Source organism: Lethenteron reissneri, chromosome 58, assembly GCF_015708825.2.
Source record: "Lethenteron reissneri isolate LAM-NWPU_2019-01 chromosome 58, ASM1570882v1, whole genome shotgun sequence".
Taxonomy (NCBI): Eukaryota; Metazoa; Chordata; class Hyperoartia; order Petromyzontiformes; family Petromyzontidae; genus Lethenteron; species Lethenteron reissneri.
In genome coordinates this window covers 1,897,140-1,915,512 of record NC_083836.1, presented here as the reverse complement: position 1 = coordinate 1,915,512, position 18,373 = coordinate 1,897,140, and the positions used below count along the sequence as shown (strand labels likewise).

The following is an 18,373-nucleotide window of genomic DNA, read 5'->3' as shown; positions in this document are numbered from 1 at the left end:
TTTCGGTTAAGTCACGTAGAAGTGAAATAATAAAATAAAAATAATTATAGATTTGAAGCTTTCATGACTGCAAGGATTCATACTCTTAGGTTTTCTTTCGGTAAAATCACGTAGGTAAAAATAAATAATAGAAATAAAATTATAAATCACGACGTTTCGGAGGCAACACAAGTCTTCGTCATCAGGTGGGACCGTCACAGCTACATTTACTATATCAAGTGAGGCAAAATTCCGAGAGACAATCTCTTAAATACAAGTTAAGGGGAGGGGGGAGGGGCTTATCTGAATGTGGTAGCCAATAATAAAAATAAAACATTTGTATTATTTCCCTTCTACGTGACTTTACCGAAAGAACCAAGAATATAGTTCAACCTCACCATTGGAAAGTGCGCCTTTTGGCGTCATCTGGTCCAACCCATGTGAGACTAGGCTCTAAGGAAAGCTGTCTCGGGTGTGGACCAGTCAACTTCAAGGACAGTGCATACATTATCAGAGTTATGTTTTTTTGTTTGCATTATGACTGCAGGTATTGCGGTCTATGCAAACATTACTGTAAAAAAAAGGTGTCAGTTTTGTTGCCAGATAGAAGGGTAAAAAACCAATTATCATAGTTCAACCTCTTGAGCACGAGGCTCTGAGCCTCGCTGTGGGGAGTGGGCATCACAGGCTCGTCACGGCACGCTGCATTGGGGCAACTTTAGTCACCCCGTGGGGCAGCGCCCTTTGCCGCTTGTTGCAGAGGGCTGTGTTGCGTTTCAATGCCCTGTGGCCACCCTGGTCAAGTGTGCTGGTGCTTTAAAAGTAAAAACAAAACAATACCGCGTGCTATCTGCTTCACAGTTGACATTGAAGATGCCACGAAGTTGAGGCCATGCGTGGAGCCGGCGCCGCGAATTTGAACACAAACATATTTTGTCTAAATTGTCGCCCTCCCCTCGTACTGCGAAAGCTGGGCAAGGCCTCGCCTGAAAAAGAGTTTTTTTTTAGACTCGCCGAGGTTAGACATTGTGATAATAATCTCAGTATGAATAAATAAGAGAAGGGTTTACCCTTTCTGGCAATAAAACAGCTGTTAAGATGTTGAAACACCAAATAGATACATTTTGAAAGGAATCATGTCTTCATTAACCACACGTACTTGTGAAAATGCAAACAAATATCAGATAATATATGACGCAGTCTTTAATAATAATGTAACTAGAATGGGATATCCATTGCCTTTGCAACTGCTTGGTCTACACCAGAGACAACCTTCTTTTGGGTCGAGTCTTGTATCATATTTTGTTTGTTGCGGTTGCACCAGACTTAAGAGCCGCATGGCTCACAGGGCTATACCAGCGTCAGACCAGAGAACACCAAACGGCGAACTGCACAAAGATAATGCCACCATCAGAGCATGTAAACAGCTCGGTGTGAGCAGCTACAAAATGGGAAATTTTTTGCCAGTATCAAAGTATGAAAAAAACACATTCCTGCGGAGGGAGCTGGTAGGAACGTTGGGTTGCTCGGTCAATGGCCAGGGTCAACGGCGGCGTGGTGTATTCCACAAATATGCCCGACTGTGAGGGCGGGCACAAGCCGGCGTGAGTAGGTTAAACGTTGAGTTTTATAAGGGCACCACGGGGTGACCAGCCCCTCCCCACCCAGCCCCACCCCTCCCACCCCTCCCACCCAGCCCCACCCCACCCAGCTTCACCCCTCCCCACCCTCCCCACCCAGCCCCTCCCCACCCACCCCTTTCCACCCAGCCCCACCCCTCCCATTTTTTGATGCACGACGGACGGACACAATAATCCCCTGTGGGCTGGTGTAACCAGGAGGTTCCTACCAGTGTAATAACCTCTTCAATTACAGCCTCGCCACCGCGATAACGTCACTTGTAGGGGCAGCACAAGAACGATTTCAATCTCGCCGCAGCTTTAGTTGCCCAGACTTCAACCTCGGCTCAATCTCGTCGGATCTTGGAAGCTGAGCAGAGTTGGGGGCTTCTAGATTTGAAGCTTTCGTGACTGCAAGGATTCATCCACTTTGGTTTTTTCGGTAAAGTCACGTAGGTAAAAAATAAAATAAATGAAAACAACTCATTTAAATCACGACGTTTCGTAGGCAACACACGAAGACGGAAGCTTGTGTTGCCTCGGAAACGTCGTGATTTAATTTAGTTGTTTACATTTATTTAATTTTTTTACCTACGTGACTTTACTGAAAAAACCGTGCGTTTGGACGAGGGGACCAACGTAATGAAGGCTTGTAACAGGATGTCGTTGGGACTGCGAGGCTTTGTGCCGCGTTCGTGACCAGCAGAGGGCGGTACGGTCACATCATTTGGTTCCAGGACTCCGTGCTGACAACCAGACTGGTGAAGTCAAGGCGCCCTTCCCCCTCCAACCCAGCAGCTTAAATATACGCTGCCAAGCCTGGTGGTGTTCATTCAGACGCTGTCTTTCCGACAGACCTGTTCTTATTCTGTTCTTCACCTGAGGACGGCTGCTTGCGTTGTGGCCGAAACGTCGTGAGAATTATTTTATTGGTTTATTTTTATTATTTTATTATTTCCCTTCTACGTGACTTTACCGAAATAACCAAGAATATGGTGAAGTATGTTCAACTCGGCCGCTGGGAGACCCTCATCCAGCAGTGGATTGACAAAAGGGGCGTTCTGAGAGTGCGTGTCAATCTCACGACGATTCCCAGCACCTACCGATTAGCACGGTGCGAAAGACAATCTTCACTCAGGGGCCGTCCATAAATGACGTCACGCGATTTTGGACGATTTTTGACCCCCCCCCCCTCGTCACACGGTGTCACAAAAAAGTCAGACCCCACCCCCCCTCAAATATTACGTCACAAAGCTCTGCCCCACCCCCCCCCCCCAAATATAAAACATGCTTCCAATCGCTTCAAACTATTGTCATTGTAGTGCGTATTTAATGTGCCGCTGCACTCTGTTGTCGGAGAAAACATTTATACTGGTAGGAACCTCCTGGTTACACCAGCCCACAGGGGATGATTGTGTCTGTCCGTCGTGCAGGGAGGGGCTGGGTGGGGAGGTTGGGGCTGGGTGGGGAGGGGCTGGTCACCCCGTGGTGCCCTGATAGAACTCAACGTTTAACCTACTCACACCGGCTTGTGCCCGCCCTCACAGTCAGGCATATTTGCGGAATACACCACGCCGCCGTTGACCCTGGCCATTGACCGAGCAACCCAACGTTCCTACTAGCTCCCTCCGCAGGAATGTGTTCAAGAAGTCTATTTAATTAAGTAGAATGTGTTTATATTAATATAAAGTTGCGCATTTTGATGTGACGTCACATTTCTCACGCCCCCCCCTCGTCACAAATGTCTGACCCCCCCCCCAGGTGCGTGACGTCATTTATGGACGGCCCCTAACCTGCAGCCTCGCCACACTTACCACAGCCTCGCCACCTGTCGCAATTATCCAACCCCACCACCTCACCACGACCTCACCACCACCTCACCACCATCTCACCACCACCTCACCACAATCTTACCACAACCTCACCATCACCTCACCACCACCTCACCACCTCACCACCACCTCACCACCATCTCACCACCACCTCACCACAATCTTACCACAACCTCACCATCACCTCACCACCACCTCACCACCACCTCACCACCACCTCACCATCACCTCACCACCACCTCACCACCACCACCTCACCACCACCTCACCACAGCCTCACCCGTGCCATCGCAGCCTCACCGGAGCTGCGCCGGCAACCTCGCCAGCTCACCACAGCCTCACAGCAATCTCACCACGGCCTCTGCCAGGCTCAGGCGGCGCCTGTGACACGTTCGTAACGCGTGAGGGTTCCACCCGCAGCCAACCATGGAAGGGACGCCACCAGCAATCATCGCTTTAAAACAACTTTATTTATTTACAAGTCAGGGGGGGGGTGGGTAGTAGGGGTGGTGCCATCACCGGACGCAGACGGGCATCGCCGGGAGGGGGCGGTCAACAAAGGTGGGCACCGGTGAAACCAGCCGGTGAACCCAGGCGGACCCCCACCATAGGCCCCCCCTTCCCCAGCCCCTTCAAAGCCCCCGCCCCCCCTTGCTCTGGCACGGGGAGGCAGAGCGGTGAAGGCTTTTCGCGCTCAGGTCAGGCCCTAGTGGGCACCTTCGCCCCTTCAACGCCACTGGGCCCCCGTGGGGTTAAGGTTCAGCAGCATCAGTGGTCACTACACTTAACGCCCCGTAAAAAGACGAAGCTTATGTTCTATCAAGGGGGGGGGGGGGGGGGGGGAATCTCACCGCGGCTACGGGTTTCATCAACGCTACAAGGAAACAACACGAACAAATCACGCGTCGACCATCTACAGCCTGAGTTTTTAGAAGGACAAAAAAACAAACGATAAAACATTTAATAACAACAACAACACAGGAGCCCCGCGCGCCGCTCGCTCGCTTAGCCCGGGACGCTCGCAACGAGAGGTCCAGCTTCTTGGCAGCCAGACGGCTCACCAGCTCGCTAGCCCTTCAAGCGCCCGCCAGCTCACCAGCACGCTCACCAAGCTTAACCTGCCGGCCGGCGCGCTCAACGGTCAGCCAAGCCCAGCCAGCCCGCTCACTTGGCCACCGGCCAAGCGCGCCATTGGCCAACCAGTCCTGACACTGGCCAGCCCGCTCACTGGCTTTCCCGCCAGCTGGCCGGCTCGCAAACTGGCCGGCCGGCACGGATGCCGGCCAGCTCGCTCGCGTCCCAGTCCAACCGCCAAGCCTTTGGCCTGCCGCACGTTGGGTTGTCGTGCGGTCGGGCCCGGCCGCGGGATAGCGCGCTCCTCGGACGTCGGTTATTTTTCAGCCTCGGTCATCGTCGTTGCGGTGGCGGTGATTGGTAGTGGTGGTGGTGGAGGCGACCGTCGCCTCGTGCGGAGCCGGCCGCGTCAGGGGGTGAGGCTGGACGGGGCCCCGCCGATGGCCCTCTGCTGCCGTCCGGTGAGCTGGGCCTGGATGTCCCGCAGCTGCTCGGGAGAGGCGAGGCCCTTGAGCGCGGAGTTCTCGCGCTCAAGGTGCGAGTTTCGCTCCACGAGCTCCTTGATCTGGTCCTTGAGCACCTCCACCTCCTCGCGCACGGCGAACATCAGGTGGGACTTGACGAGGTCCTGAGACGGACACGGGGGACGGGCGGGGAGGAGAGGGGAGAGGGGGGCGGCGGTTAGGACAGAGGTCACGCGGCAGCGAGGCTTTGCCAGCTGTCCGGAATCGGTGTGCGTACAACAGGTGGTGGGTATTGATTTGGACCCAGATCTGCTGCCAGTGCTGCGTTGACCATCATCGCAGTGGCCTGCACAGTTTTGATACTCGACCTGTATGTATGTATGTTGTATGTAAATTGAACTTCTTTCGCACCGTACGTAGCCAACCGTGCTAAATCTGTTGGCTACGTACGGCTGATGAAGCTGGTTGTAATTACTGGCGAAACGTCGTAGCTCAGATTGCAAATGTTGTGGCTTTGCTCTCCAACACACCGGTAAGTGCTGTACTAGTAACGATTTGGCCACGTTATGTTTACGTGACAACCCTTACAAATTGGTTGTGTCGGGTGGTGGTTGCGGGTTTAACGACACATTCATATTTACGCGATCTAACCCAGAACAAAAACGTGTATGATGGATAAAGTAAACATCGCCCGGCCAACCCCAACCGTTTCGCGACTGCAAAACTACTGGAACCAGCCATAGTCGCACCTTCCTTTACAAATACGACTCTGTTGGCTTCTGAGATCTGACGACAGGGCCACATTCCTGGTCATTTGCTCACAAGCGTGTGTGGGTGTACATGTGTGGGTGTGCGTGCATGCTTAGTGCGTCATAAAACACTCAAAATAGATCTTCGCCCTCCATAAAAACCTTGCACGAGCTGCGTCACTGGCGCGTAAGTTCAGTTGAGTTGTCATTAATTGATACGAAAGGAATTTACAAACCCCCTTGTCAATCCACCACTGGACAAAGGTCTTCCAACCCACTTAAAAAAGTCTCCTTGGCAAGGTTCGGGCCTAGGTCAGTGATGGTGGAGCTGTCGAACTTGGACATGCAGAGATCGGGACAAGTGTGAGAGGGACAGGGTGCGGTGTGTCTCTGCTTTCTGTCTTCGCTGTCTGTCTCCTATCCGTCCGCTCTGCCTCATCCCTGATTTGTCTCCGTCTCCCACCGTCTATTCTCCACCGTACGTCATTCATGTCCATCTTCCACGTCCAGCTGTCGTCCCGTCTCGCCTGTGTGCCCTGTTGTCTCTCTGCCCCCCTCTCTGTCTTCCCTGTGTGCGTCTGCCTGTCCGTGTCACCTCCTAATTGTCTGCCTTCCCTGCCCACGCCCTTCCGTGTCTCTCCCATCCCGTCTCTCTGCTCTTTCCCACTGGGGCTGCGTCTTTCTCCCTGGGTTGCCGTCTGTCTGTCTCCCTGTCTCTCTCTTATCGGGTGAGAGACAAAAACAAACAAACACCAACCTGGTAACACGGGTAAATATTTAACAAGGTGGATGACTCAAGTGCGTGGGTGGAGTGCGCGCGTGTGTGCGCGTGCGGTCGGACGTGGTGCTGGCCACCCACCCCCTCGTGTGTCGTCTCAGCTTTCATAGTTGCTACTCCCTAGCAGCACCTGCCCCAACCCTCGCTACACACGGGGGATCTTTGTCTTGTGTGCGTGACCGGCTGTAAATGACACTGCCGTACATACACTTTCGGGGTAATAACGCGGTCGTTATTCAAGTCTGCGTCGTCTCCACCGAGCGAGCGGGTGGGGAGAGTTTGTTTGGAGCTCTTCCGACTTCCCTGGGCGGAATGACTTGGCAGGGTGTGGTCATCACCAGGCACGCGCTTAGCGGTGGCTTGGGCGAGACGAGGCGGGGAAAGGACGCAAAATGACCGTGACTCAAATCTGCCGTTCATATCCCCCTTTTCTGGGGGCTCTGCGGGTCACGAAAACCGCTAGAGAGGAGGGGAGTGGCGCGGTGGGCAGGCGGGGGGATTCCTCGCGTCTCCACCGGCTTATTCCGCTAAGAAATAAGTAAAGCAGAACGAGTTTCTTAATTTAGTCAAGAAATCAAGAATGTTTGGTTGCTTGGGTGGCAGCGGACGTGCAGACGAACAGCACAGAGTTGACGCGGCTGTTGATACCGCTGCTCTGAAATTAAATAAGTATCTCGTCGGTGACGTTTCGGGGAAACGGGGCATGCTTACAACGTTGGCCTTTTTGTGTTGCTAAGATGTTTTTGTTTTGTTTACTTTAAGGGCAGAGTTTATTGATGAACGCTTGCGATGCTTTTAGCTGGGACAGCGACCGAGTGCCCTTTAGGAGGCCTTTGCGGGTGCCTATCTTAGGCCTCAAGAGCAACAATGTATTCATGGGGGTCGAAGTTCATCTTCTGTGGCCATGCTGTGATCCAAGGCCGTAGCCATGGAGTCAACATTGGAGGGGACCAAATCTTCCAGGGGGTCTAGGGGTCCCCCCCCGCCCCAGAAAAAAAATCTAAATTTGAAAACTAATTTCCTGTCTAAAATATGAAAAAATTCACTAACACATGGGATGGACTTTTTATTTCTTTTTTTTTACAATAATGTCTAATAGTGCATTGTATTACATTGCTCTGTTTTTTCTTTTTGACCTTTTCTTGTTTCATTGTATGTAATGGCAGAGATTAGGGATTAATAAAGTACAAACATAACCACAATCATATAAACAGAAATCTATTTTATAGCAATATATTGGGGGGTAATTTTGAGCATATTTGAATATTGGAGGGGGGGGGATGTCCCCCCCTCCCCCAATATCTATCTTGCTGTGACCCAAAGGGTGGTTAAAAACCCTCCACCGCTCTCTGCAGAGTTCCCAATGCAATCGTTTCTCCAGCTCAGCCACCGCAGGACGGATGTCGACAGCGGAATTTCAATTTAATTATGGGGTGCGGCAAAAGAGTTTAAAAAATGTTTTAAAGTGCGTCTATTTTTTTTTATGTGTCCTCGTCTATATTAGTCACCGCATAGGGCACGCGCGGGATACAATGCCACAACATCAACGGTACAAGCATTACCAAACCACGGACATTAAGACATTTCGTACACCTGTCCGCCGTCCACTCTCGAGAAGGCTCATTGCCCGAAACGTCAGCCTATTATATTAAATCTTTGTAAGGCAAACCTGCACCGTGGTTACCGGGTAGGTCAGACGGGCGGTGGGGGGTGGGATACAAAACACTCAGGGGGGTACGAATGACACAGTCGGTGTCAGACGCGAATCTCCCCGTGTCCATCCCTGCATTCTGCAAGGACTCTTTAACACCCAATTCTGAACGTTGGCTCAATGTTGTGACAACGTTCCATGTTTACCGGGCACAGTACTAAGAACAAAGCTGTCAACCCACATGGTTTACCCCGCATTCTTGTGAAGTTGAGTTTTCAGGTCCATACGGCGTACAGCCGTTTCGATACTGGCAAAGAATGTGTCTATTTGTTTGTGTTTTGGTTCTTTCGGTAAAGTCACGTAGGTGAAAATAAAGTAATAAAATAACTACATTTTTTTTTATTATTATTTTTTTTTATTTTCACCTACGTGACTTTACCGAAAGAACGAAGGAGTATGGATCCTTGCAGTCACGAAAACTTCAAATCTAGAATTGTTTGTGTTTCTCTCCTTGTAGGATGAACTTTGAGATGTATAAGGACACGGGGTGACCATTGATGTCTGAATGTGTCTGTAATAAAAGGTAGGGCACTGATAAGGGGTTTACAGGTATGTAGTGTAGTGTATAGTCGTGGTGTATAGTAGCAAACCTGTCAACCCGTGCAGTTTACCCCAAATTCTTGTCCAGGGAAAGTGAGTTTTCAGATCCATACGGCGCACAGCCGTTTCAATACGGGCAACAAAATGTTTTTTGGACTACGTGTTTGTGTTTCTTCCTTGTGATGGGACTCTGCTGGATGAACGTTGAGATTTATAAAGGGCACGGGGTGACCAATAAAGTCTGAATTTCTCTGTAATAAGGTGGGGCACTGATAAGGGGTTGACAGGTATGTGATATGCCCCGGATTCTAAGACGCTCTGGAAAGTTAAGACTCACCCCTATACTTTGTGCCCCGTTGTCAAGTAAAGTTATCGGGATCTGGTGTCTCTCACACACCTCCACAACTACCTGGTTATACGATGCATGCCCCAAGCGATGCTTTAAAATACAGAAGGGGGGGGGATTGCATCTTATAATCAGAATATATAATAAATATTATTACAATATTTTATCTACCGGGCCAACTCAATAGGAAGGGTACGAGTTAAAATTCTGATTGTGGGGGGTGGGGTGGGCCTAAGCCCATCATCCCTGTGGGGTCGATAAAACGAGCACCACTTTGTGTGTGGGAGATAGGTCAACAGCGATGGCCTTGCACACCCCCCGCCATAGCAAGGTGGAATTCCCACCACTGGCTCAAGATATGAGCAAGAAAATCAGACTTCACGTTGATCATTATTCACAAAGGGTAGATTGGAGGGAGGCTGAGCCGTTATCAGGTTGGATACAATGATCAAGGGTCATTGCCCGAAACGTCGACTATTGCATGGGGGGGGGGGGGCTTGCTTGCTTGCAAGCCACAGTGTGTGACCACACGCTCCGTGCAGCTCTGTGTGAGCGAGCCGCCGGTCTGCTCCCTCTTTATATACCGCGTCCAAATATAGCCCCGACTCGAGCACCAATCAGCAGCCTCGAGCCACTGACAAGCCGCACCCCCTCGGCTCTCCTCATCCGCCCCCACCCCCTTAGACCCCTACCGCCCACACAACCACACCAAAGACAAAGATCCCCCGTATAGCCTGTAACAGACTGTTGGGGCAAGTGCTGTAAGCGAGCAGCCACAACGGCTCACGACGGAGGTTTGGGGTGGCCAGCACCACGCCCGACCGCCTTTGTCTCCCCAGTGGCGCTGTTTTTATTAGTTTCCACGCATCGCACCGGGTACTCATTTGAGGCCGAGTCGACCTAGGGGAGGCCCAGAACCGGTTCAGATAATTCATCGTCACCGGTGTTGACCGTGAGCGGGAGTCGAACCCGCATCTCCGGGTTTCGTAGCACGGCGTAAAGCGCTAACCGCTGCACCACCGCTCCCTCCCCCCACCAGCACCACGCCCATGCCGAGAACAAGTTGTTCCTGTGGCCTGCCATGCGGTGAGCAGTGTTGGGGTTGTGTGTGGGGGGGGGGGCAACGAATGGTCGCCCCTGGCAACGCGGGGTAAACACAGCGAGGTTAGCCGCGACTGCTACTGCCTCTTTGCTCGCATGTCAAGGTGCTGGGTGTCAACACCGGTGACGATCACCCTGAACCGGTCTACGCCTAGGTAGACTCGGCCTCGAATTGGTTTGCACGGTGCAGCGCGCGTGTGTTTAAACGTCGCCACTGCGGAGAGACAAAGGCGGACAGGTGTGTGGTGCTGGCCACCCACCCACCCACCCCCTCGTGTGCCGTGCCGGCCTTCACACTAACAGCACTTGCCCCAACAGGCTGTTGCAGGCTACACGGGAGATCTTTGTCTTTGCCTCTGGCTAAGCCTTTACCTGGGTGACCCCGTGTGTCTGTGTGCCTGTGTCCGTGTGTCTGCATGTGCATGTATTTGTGTCTATTGTGTGTGCCTGTGTATGCTTGTGTACAATTAAATATCTTGCCGTGTGCATGCCCGTGTGTCTGTCTGTCTCGTATGTTGAACTTCTTTCGCACCGTACGTTGCCTGCGTGTGTGCGTGTGACTGTTTAGGTAAATGCATGTGTGTGTGTGTTCGTGTGCCTGTGTGAATCTGCCTGGAATATCTGTCCACCGATGCAAAATCTAATGAGCAGAGGTGGAAAAAAAAACTAAAATATTCACAACTTCTGACAGCCCCCCCCCCCCCACCATTCTCAAGCTGCACTCTCCGAATATTGAACCCTAGCCCCCCCCCCCCCCCCCCCCCCAATAATCAAGCAGGGACTCACCATGGCTTGCTCAATCTTGTTGTCAATCGCTACCACGCTTGCTCCGGACGCACTGTGAACACAAAAAAACACAAGCCATCCCAGAGTTAGTCAACACTCACGGGGGGGTTCAACCACGAGACTTTGGGGGGAGGGGGTGCCCCCCCCTTCGGACCCCCGTGATCTCCACAGCTCGTGTGGACGTGACAGCCGCTTCCAACATCTCCAGCCAAGGAGCACCAAGGAACTGAAAGCCACAGGCCGCTAGCGAGAGGAGGTGGCAACAGGAGGAGTGGGGGAGGAATGGCTGACGACTTTACAACTCTGGGAAGACGACAACGAGAGGAGGATGAGGATGATGAGACACCATCACAACAACAACGAGGGCGAATGGAGAACCACGTGACCGAGAATAAACGGGAATAAAAATCCATAATACAGGTTTTTTTTTGGTTTAGATCGCGTCAATATATAAATGTGTCGTTGAACCCGCCACCACCCGACACAGCCAACTAGTAAGGGTTGTCACGTAAACAGAACGTGGCCAATTCGTTACCGGTACAGCACTAACCGGTGTGTTGGAGAGCAAAGCCACAACATCTACAATCTTGAGTACGACGTTTCGCCGGTAATTACAACCAGCTTCATCAGGCAACCGCCAGGTTTTGGGTGGTGGCGTGTTCAACGAGACTTTTATAATATTTACGCGATCCAACCCAAAAAAACAACAACTATTATTTATAGACGACATCGGCCGCGAAATCCTACGCGAATAATACATCAGAGTACGTGGCCGACCTGTTTAGGGCCCCCTGCTGTGAGAAGGATCAGGCCGTGACACGAACATCTGGCACGGTGATCATGCGGGTACCGGTGGGGGGGGTAGGGGGAGGAGGTGTTGGGATACGTTCCAGAGGGCTAGCCCAGGAGAACGAGCACAACCGAAATGTTGTTGTTGTTACCTGTGGCTGAGACGCACGGACACGCAATCCGCGCCCAGCAGGGACACGAAGAACGCCACGGACACATTGTGAAGCTCAAAGGCTCCCAGGCTGCTCGCGGTGGCGCGGGTGCATTCTTCAGACATCTTCATTCTTCACCGGCTCTTCTTCACTAGCTCCTCTTAACTAGCTCCTCTTAACCAGCCCTGGGTGGCTCTTCGCTTTGACTAGCCAACGGAGACCCACTCAAATCCACCGACCAGCTAGCTACCTCCTCGCTGAGAGCAATGGGATTTTGTTTTTGCGCTCACAGAGAGCGAATATTCGTTGGAGCTGAGCGCGCAGGCGGCTAAACAACACGGCAGCAGCTACCGGCGACTTTGGAAACCAACGAACAGAGAAGAGAGAGAGAAGAGTGAAGCCTGGTTTCTACTCGGGAGATATTCACCAACAGAGAGACACGAGAGGGTTTCTGAAAGCCACTGGGAGCGAGAGAAAAAGAAAGCCACGGGGAGAGAGAGAAAGCCACGGGGAGAGAGAGAGAGCTCGGGTCCGTACCCTTCGAGAGATCTAATGCAAATGCGGTGGAACCCCTTGGCCGACTGAGCGTGACTGCAACGGGGAGGTGGTGGGGGGGGGGGGTACACGGTGGGTGGAGGGAGAGGAGAGTGAGGAGTCTCATCTGGTTCATTCCAGCCTGGGCTGGCTGGGCTCCAGTGACGTCAGCAACCTCTCCTCCTCGTTGCCTGATCCCCCCCCCAGCCCTCCTCCCCCCCGCCCTCCATCCCCCCCTCCACCCCACCCCGCCCTCCATCCCCCCCTCCACCCCGCCCTCCATCCCCCCCTCCACCCCCACCGCCCTCCACCCCCACCTCGCCCTCCCCCGCCCTCCACACCCACTCGCCCTCTCTCTCTCTCCGTCAACAACATCACCATCATCATCACGAAGCACACATTCATTCGTCACTGCCACACAAGGAAGATGATGATGATGCGGTGCCATATGGCGACGTTTCGGGGTAATGCCCTACCCCCCCCGCCGCAAAATAAAAAAAAACCCTCAACGCATTTGTCAATAACACTGCCTCTGTAAAGGGAAAATATATAATGGGCGGCGTTTGGGGCAATGTCCCTTCTTAGTAGCAGAGAGATGTGGCGAGCCAGACAGACATTGCATCATACCCACCGCGAGATACGTAGTGATATGTGCATGGGTTTGCTCCTAAACATCAACAGTCGGGTAAACGGTTACGTGTCTGTCTGACCATATGCCAATTGGAAGTATTTTTGTGTCAGCATCTGGAAACATTCTTCAACTCTTCTTAATTGCTGCCAGGGTCCCGTCGTGGTGTGTAATACTGTGGTGTATCAACGCAGGCCTCCACCTATCCCACTCACTCAATCTTTCTTTAGGCCCCGTATATCTCCGCTAAGGTCCCATTGCCCGAAACGTCGCCTTTTAAATGCGCTCGTTGCAGCCACTGCCAACGCCGAGTGGGCATGGCAACAACGACAACCACCATAACAACAGCCACAACAATTCCTCCTCTCTGCGTTTTACTCTGCGACCGAAAGAAAAACACGTGCACATGACGGAATCCGCCAGCAAGGGGAGGCAGAGAGGCAGTGCGTGTGCTTGCTTCGGAAGATGATAACCTGATGCAGAACAAATGTGGGAAATGAATAAATACTTAAATAGACTCTCCAGCAATATGCGACTGTGGTCATCCAGAACAGACCGTGGCACCACGTGGAACCACGCAACGCCCCGATCCACAGCTTCATTTATTTATTTTCATTTCATTTATTTGGTATAGCCCTGTGAGCCATTCGGCTCTTGAATCGGGTGCAGCCGCAACAAACAAAAAACATGAAACAAAAACATGAACAAGAAAACATCTTAAAGTGACTATGCGACTATGTGCAAACAGAAAATCCAGGAAAAGACGGCAAACTATTCCGCAAAAAGCACCGTACGCCAACGCTGTGTGCAAAAATCCCAGTGGGATGCAAGTCAAACAACAACAACCACAACCACAGACAAGTGGGAGACGCCACGGCGATGTCTGGCTTTACCACGTGAATGTGAGATTGTAGCTGTTATTCTGCATCTTCATCATCAGCAGCAGCAGCAGCCGTACGACAAGAAAGAAGGAGCAGAGAATTGAGGCAATGGTGCAGTGGTGTTCATCCCATGCACGAACAGCACTCCTCCTTCACAAATCGAACATTAACGACACAAAGCCAAACCCCACAGACCCACAGAGACACACGGAGATACCTAGATATACCCTCCCCCCCACCACATAGAAATGCGTAGATAATCGTGGAGACAAACGTAGATGCAGAGATACTCATAGAGATAACGCGAAAACAGAGACACCGAGTGATACGTTAAAGACAAGCCACGATAGAGCCATTGTGGCCTTGCAAACCGAACTGTGGCCCACGTAGCGACCCCACAGAGACACACGGAGATACGTCGAGACCACCCATAGACATGCGTAGAGACACACGGAGATACGTCGAGACCACCCATAGACATGCGTAGAGACACACGGAGATACGTCGAGACCACCCATAGACATGCGTAGAGACACACGGAGATACGTCGAGACCACCCATAGACATGCGTAGAGACACACGGAGATACGTCTAAACCACCCATAGACATGCGTAGAGACACACGGAGATACGTCGAGACCACCCATAGACATGCGTAGAGACACACGGAGATACGTCGAGACCACCCATAGACATGCGTAGAGACACACGGAGATACGTCGAGACCACCCATAGACATGCGTAGAGACACACGGAGATACGTCGAGACCACCCATAGACATGCGTAGAGACACACGGAGATACGTCGAGACCACCCATAGACATGCGTAGAGACACACGGAGATACGTCGAGACCACCCATAGACATGCGTAGAGACACACGGAGATGGACTCGCAGAGACACCGAGAGACACACATTCAGGATTGTGACCATGCTACGTTAACGGAGGAGAAACTGCGAAGCTACACGAACTCTCTTTCTGCTGAAGCCCTCTCGTAGTCGCCAGTAGCAGCTCGCTAACAGCACTTGCCCCAACAGTTTGTTAAGGCTATACGGGGGATCTCTGTCTTATATATAAAAAAGCATACTGTATTTATATAAGTGACGTTTCGGACAATGACCCTTCTTCACAGAACATTGAGGCAAGGCGGAGGTGTAGAGTGACCAGAGTGAGTCTGTGACGAGACTAAACGAAGTTGGTGCTTGGCTTTCGATTTAAAGCTTTCGTGACTGCAGGGATTCATCTTCTTGGTTCTTTCGGTAAAGTCACGTAGAAGGGAAGTAATAAATTAATAAAAAAACATAATAAAATAATTCTCACGACGTTTCGGCCACAACGCAAGCAGCCGTCCTCACATGAGGACGCAAACAGCCGTCCTCACCTGAGGACGGCTCAGGTGAGCTCGCCGATTGGCTAAGCTGATAATATTGGGTTTGGGAATTGGGCACCCCGCCCCCCAACACACCAACATTTACTAATAAGTAAGAGTGCTGTACTAAATGTGCGACGGTTTTAATTCACCAGACTAAGACAATGTGAAATCCACACATTCAAGATTTCATAAATACTCTATGGTCTGTCGTCGACCAGACAGAGACTGTGACAACAAATACAAACCCCATTTAAATGCTGGCTCGATGAACACTGGGAGCAAGCCATCACGAGCATCATCATCAGCCATCATCTCTCCCATCACCCCCTTCCCACTACCACTCACGCCACAATCAGCGCGTCCACACAATAACACAACATCACACGGGCGAACAGCCCAGCAGACAACTGGACACGGGCAGAGAGACGCGTTCGAGACAAACACAGACACGGCGCCAGACACCGACTAACGCGGCCAGTTCATCAACGTCGTCAAGACAAGAGGCAGTCAGAGACGCAGTCAGAGACACGAGGTCAGAGACGCAATCAGAGACACAGTCAGAGACGTAGTCAGAGACACAGACGCACGCGCGGACACAACACCTGGTCATAATCAACGTGTTTGGGTTTAGATCGCGTTATTTATAAATGTGTCGTAACCCTCCACCACCCGACACGGCCAATCAGTAAAAAAGTGTCACATTGACAAAAGACAAATAGTTCACTGCTTTAGCCCACCGGTGTGTTGAAGAGTGAAACCATAACATTTACATTTACTCAAATGTACATTTACTCAAATTGTAAATGTTGTGGTTTCACTCTTCAACACACCGGTGGGCTAAAGCAGTGAACTATTTGTCTTTTGTCAACGTGACACTTTTTTACTGATTGGCCGTGTCCGGTGGTGGAGGGTTACAACACATTTATAAATAACGCGATCTAAACCCAAAACGTTGATTATGAATAATATTGGTCGCGAAAGCCTACGTGTTAAACAGCACCTGGTGCTCAGGTCGGAGTACATCTTCCGGAAGAGCGTCCGACGGAACACCGCTTTGTCTCTCTGCGCCCTGGCGGCCTCCATCGCGGCGTCTGCGGTGGCAGGGAGTGTGTGGATGGGTCTCCGGTAGAGCGCTCGCTGCTCGCTGTCTTTGCGAAAGACTCGATATCTCCTGGCCCATCAACGATGGAAAGACTTTCCAAATTCTGGGTGAGTCCCTGATAGGTTCCCTTGCACAACCGCCATGACCCCCCCCCCTCCTCCTCCTGCCCCCCTCCCAACCCCAACACTGCAGAGGTCTGGTAACATAGACGCGGACGATTTAAAAAGGTTAAGGCGCAGTCCTGCAATGGCTGGAATCGCGCCGCTGCTGCCCGAAGAACGTCCGTTAGGAGGTTGTTCAAGAGCAGCGGTCCTCAAGCTTTTTGTCACCAGGCACCGGTTTCGTGGAAGACAATTTTTGTTCACGGACCGGGGGGTGGGGGGGTTCATCATTGGGTCTTTCAAAGAAGCTCTCCAGCGACGTTTGTTTTTTTTACTAATTTTCGCTACTAGGGGTTAGCAGCTTGTGGACTTACCAACACTGTGACTGAGACGAGTGCGCAGTGCTGGCAAGAGGCGCCGATGGAAGTGGTAAATAATAAAACAATGGGGGCGGGCCACGCACGGACTCACCGCTCACCACTATGCGGTGTGTAGAGTGTGTACACACACGGACTCACCGCTCACCACTATGCGGTGTGTAGAGTGTGTACACACACGGACTCACCGCTCACCAGTATGCGGTGTGTAGAGTGTGTACACACACGGACTCACCGCTCACCACTACGCGGTGTGTAGAGTGTGTACACACACGGACTCACCGCTCACCACTATGCGGTGTGTAGAGTGTGTGCACACACGGACTCACCGCTCACCACTACGCGGTGTGTAGAGTGTGTACACACACGGACTCACCGCTCACCACTATGCGGTGTGTAGAGTGTGTACACACACGGACTCACCGCTCACCACTATGCGGTGTGTAGAGTGTGTACACACACGGACTCACCGCTCACCACTACGCGGTGTGTAGAGTGTGTACACACACGGACTCACCGCTCACCACTATGCGGTGTGTAGAGTGTGTGCACACACGGACTCACCGCTCACCACTATGCGGTGTGTAGAGTGTGTACACACACGGACTCACCGCTCACCACTATGCGGTGTGTAGAGTGTGTACACACACGGACTCACCGCTCACCACTACGCGGTGTGTAGAGTGTGTACACGCACGGACTCACCGCTCACCACTATGCGGTGTGTAGAGTGTGTACACGCACGGACTCACCGCTCACCACTATGCGGTGTGTAGAGTGTGAACACACACGGACTCACCGCTCACCACTATGCGGTGTGTAGAGTGTGTACACACACGGACTCACCGCTCACCACTACGCGGTGTGTAGAGTGTGTACACACACGGACTCACCGCTCACCACTATGCGGTGTGTAGAGTCTGTACACACACGGACTCACCGCTCACCACTATGCGGTGTGTAGAGTGTGTACACACACGGACTCACCGCTCACCACTATGCGGTGTGTAGAGTGTGTACACGCACGGATTCACCGCTCACCACTACGCGGTGTGTAGAGTGTGTACACACACGGACTCACCGCTCACCACTATGCGGTGTGTAGAGTGTGTACACACACGGACTCACCGCTCACCACTACGCGGTGTGTAGAGTGTGTACACACACGGACTCACCGCTCACCACTACGCGGTGTGTAGAGTCTGTACACACACGGACTCACCGCTCACCACTACGCGGTGTGTAGAGTGTGTACACACACGGACTCACCGCTCACCACGATGCGGTGTGTAGAGTATGTACACACACGGACTCACCGCTCTCACCTCCTGCTGCTGTGAGGACCGGTTCCTAAAATGCCACGGGACTGGTACCGGTCCACGTCCCGGGGGTTGGGGCCCCCTTTTTTAGAGGGCTCCGTCTGACTCGATGTTTTTGTTGTTGTTGCCTAACTCCA

The 18,373-nt window shown here is 52.1% G+C and overlaps 1 protein-coding gene across 2 annotated transcripts in view; it reads right to left on the bottom strand.

Annotated features, from left to right (window-relative positions):
- Nucleotides 1-3,881: 3,881 nt before the first annotated feature.
- The window catches only part of LOC133357391 (TSC22 domain family protein 4-like), a 46,941-nt gene continuing 32,449 nt past the window's right edge, over nt 3,882-18,373 (bottom strand). For both annotated transcript variants that reach the window (XM_061575293.1, XM_061575294.1), the window contains exons 2-3: nt 10,980-11,031; nt 3,882-5,132 (exon numbers count right to left, since the gene is read on the bottom strand). In XM_061575293.1, the coding sequence (XP_061431277.1) occupies nt 4,914-5,132; nt 10,980-11,031 (271 nt within the window). In that variant the 3' untranslated portion in view covers nt 3,882-4,913. The remainder of the gene's footprint in view (nt 5,133-10,979; nt 11,032-18,373) is intronic.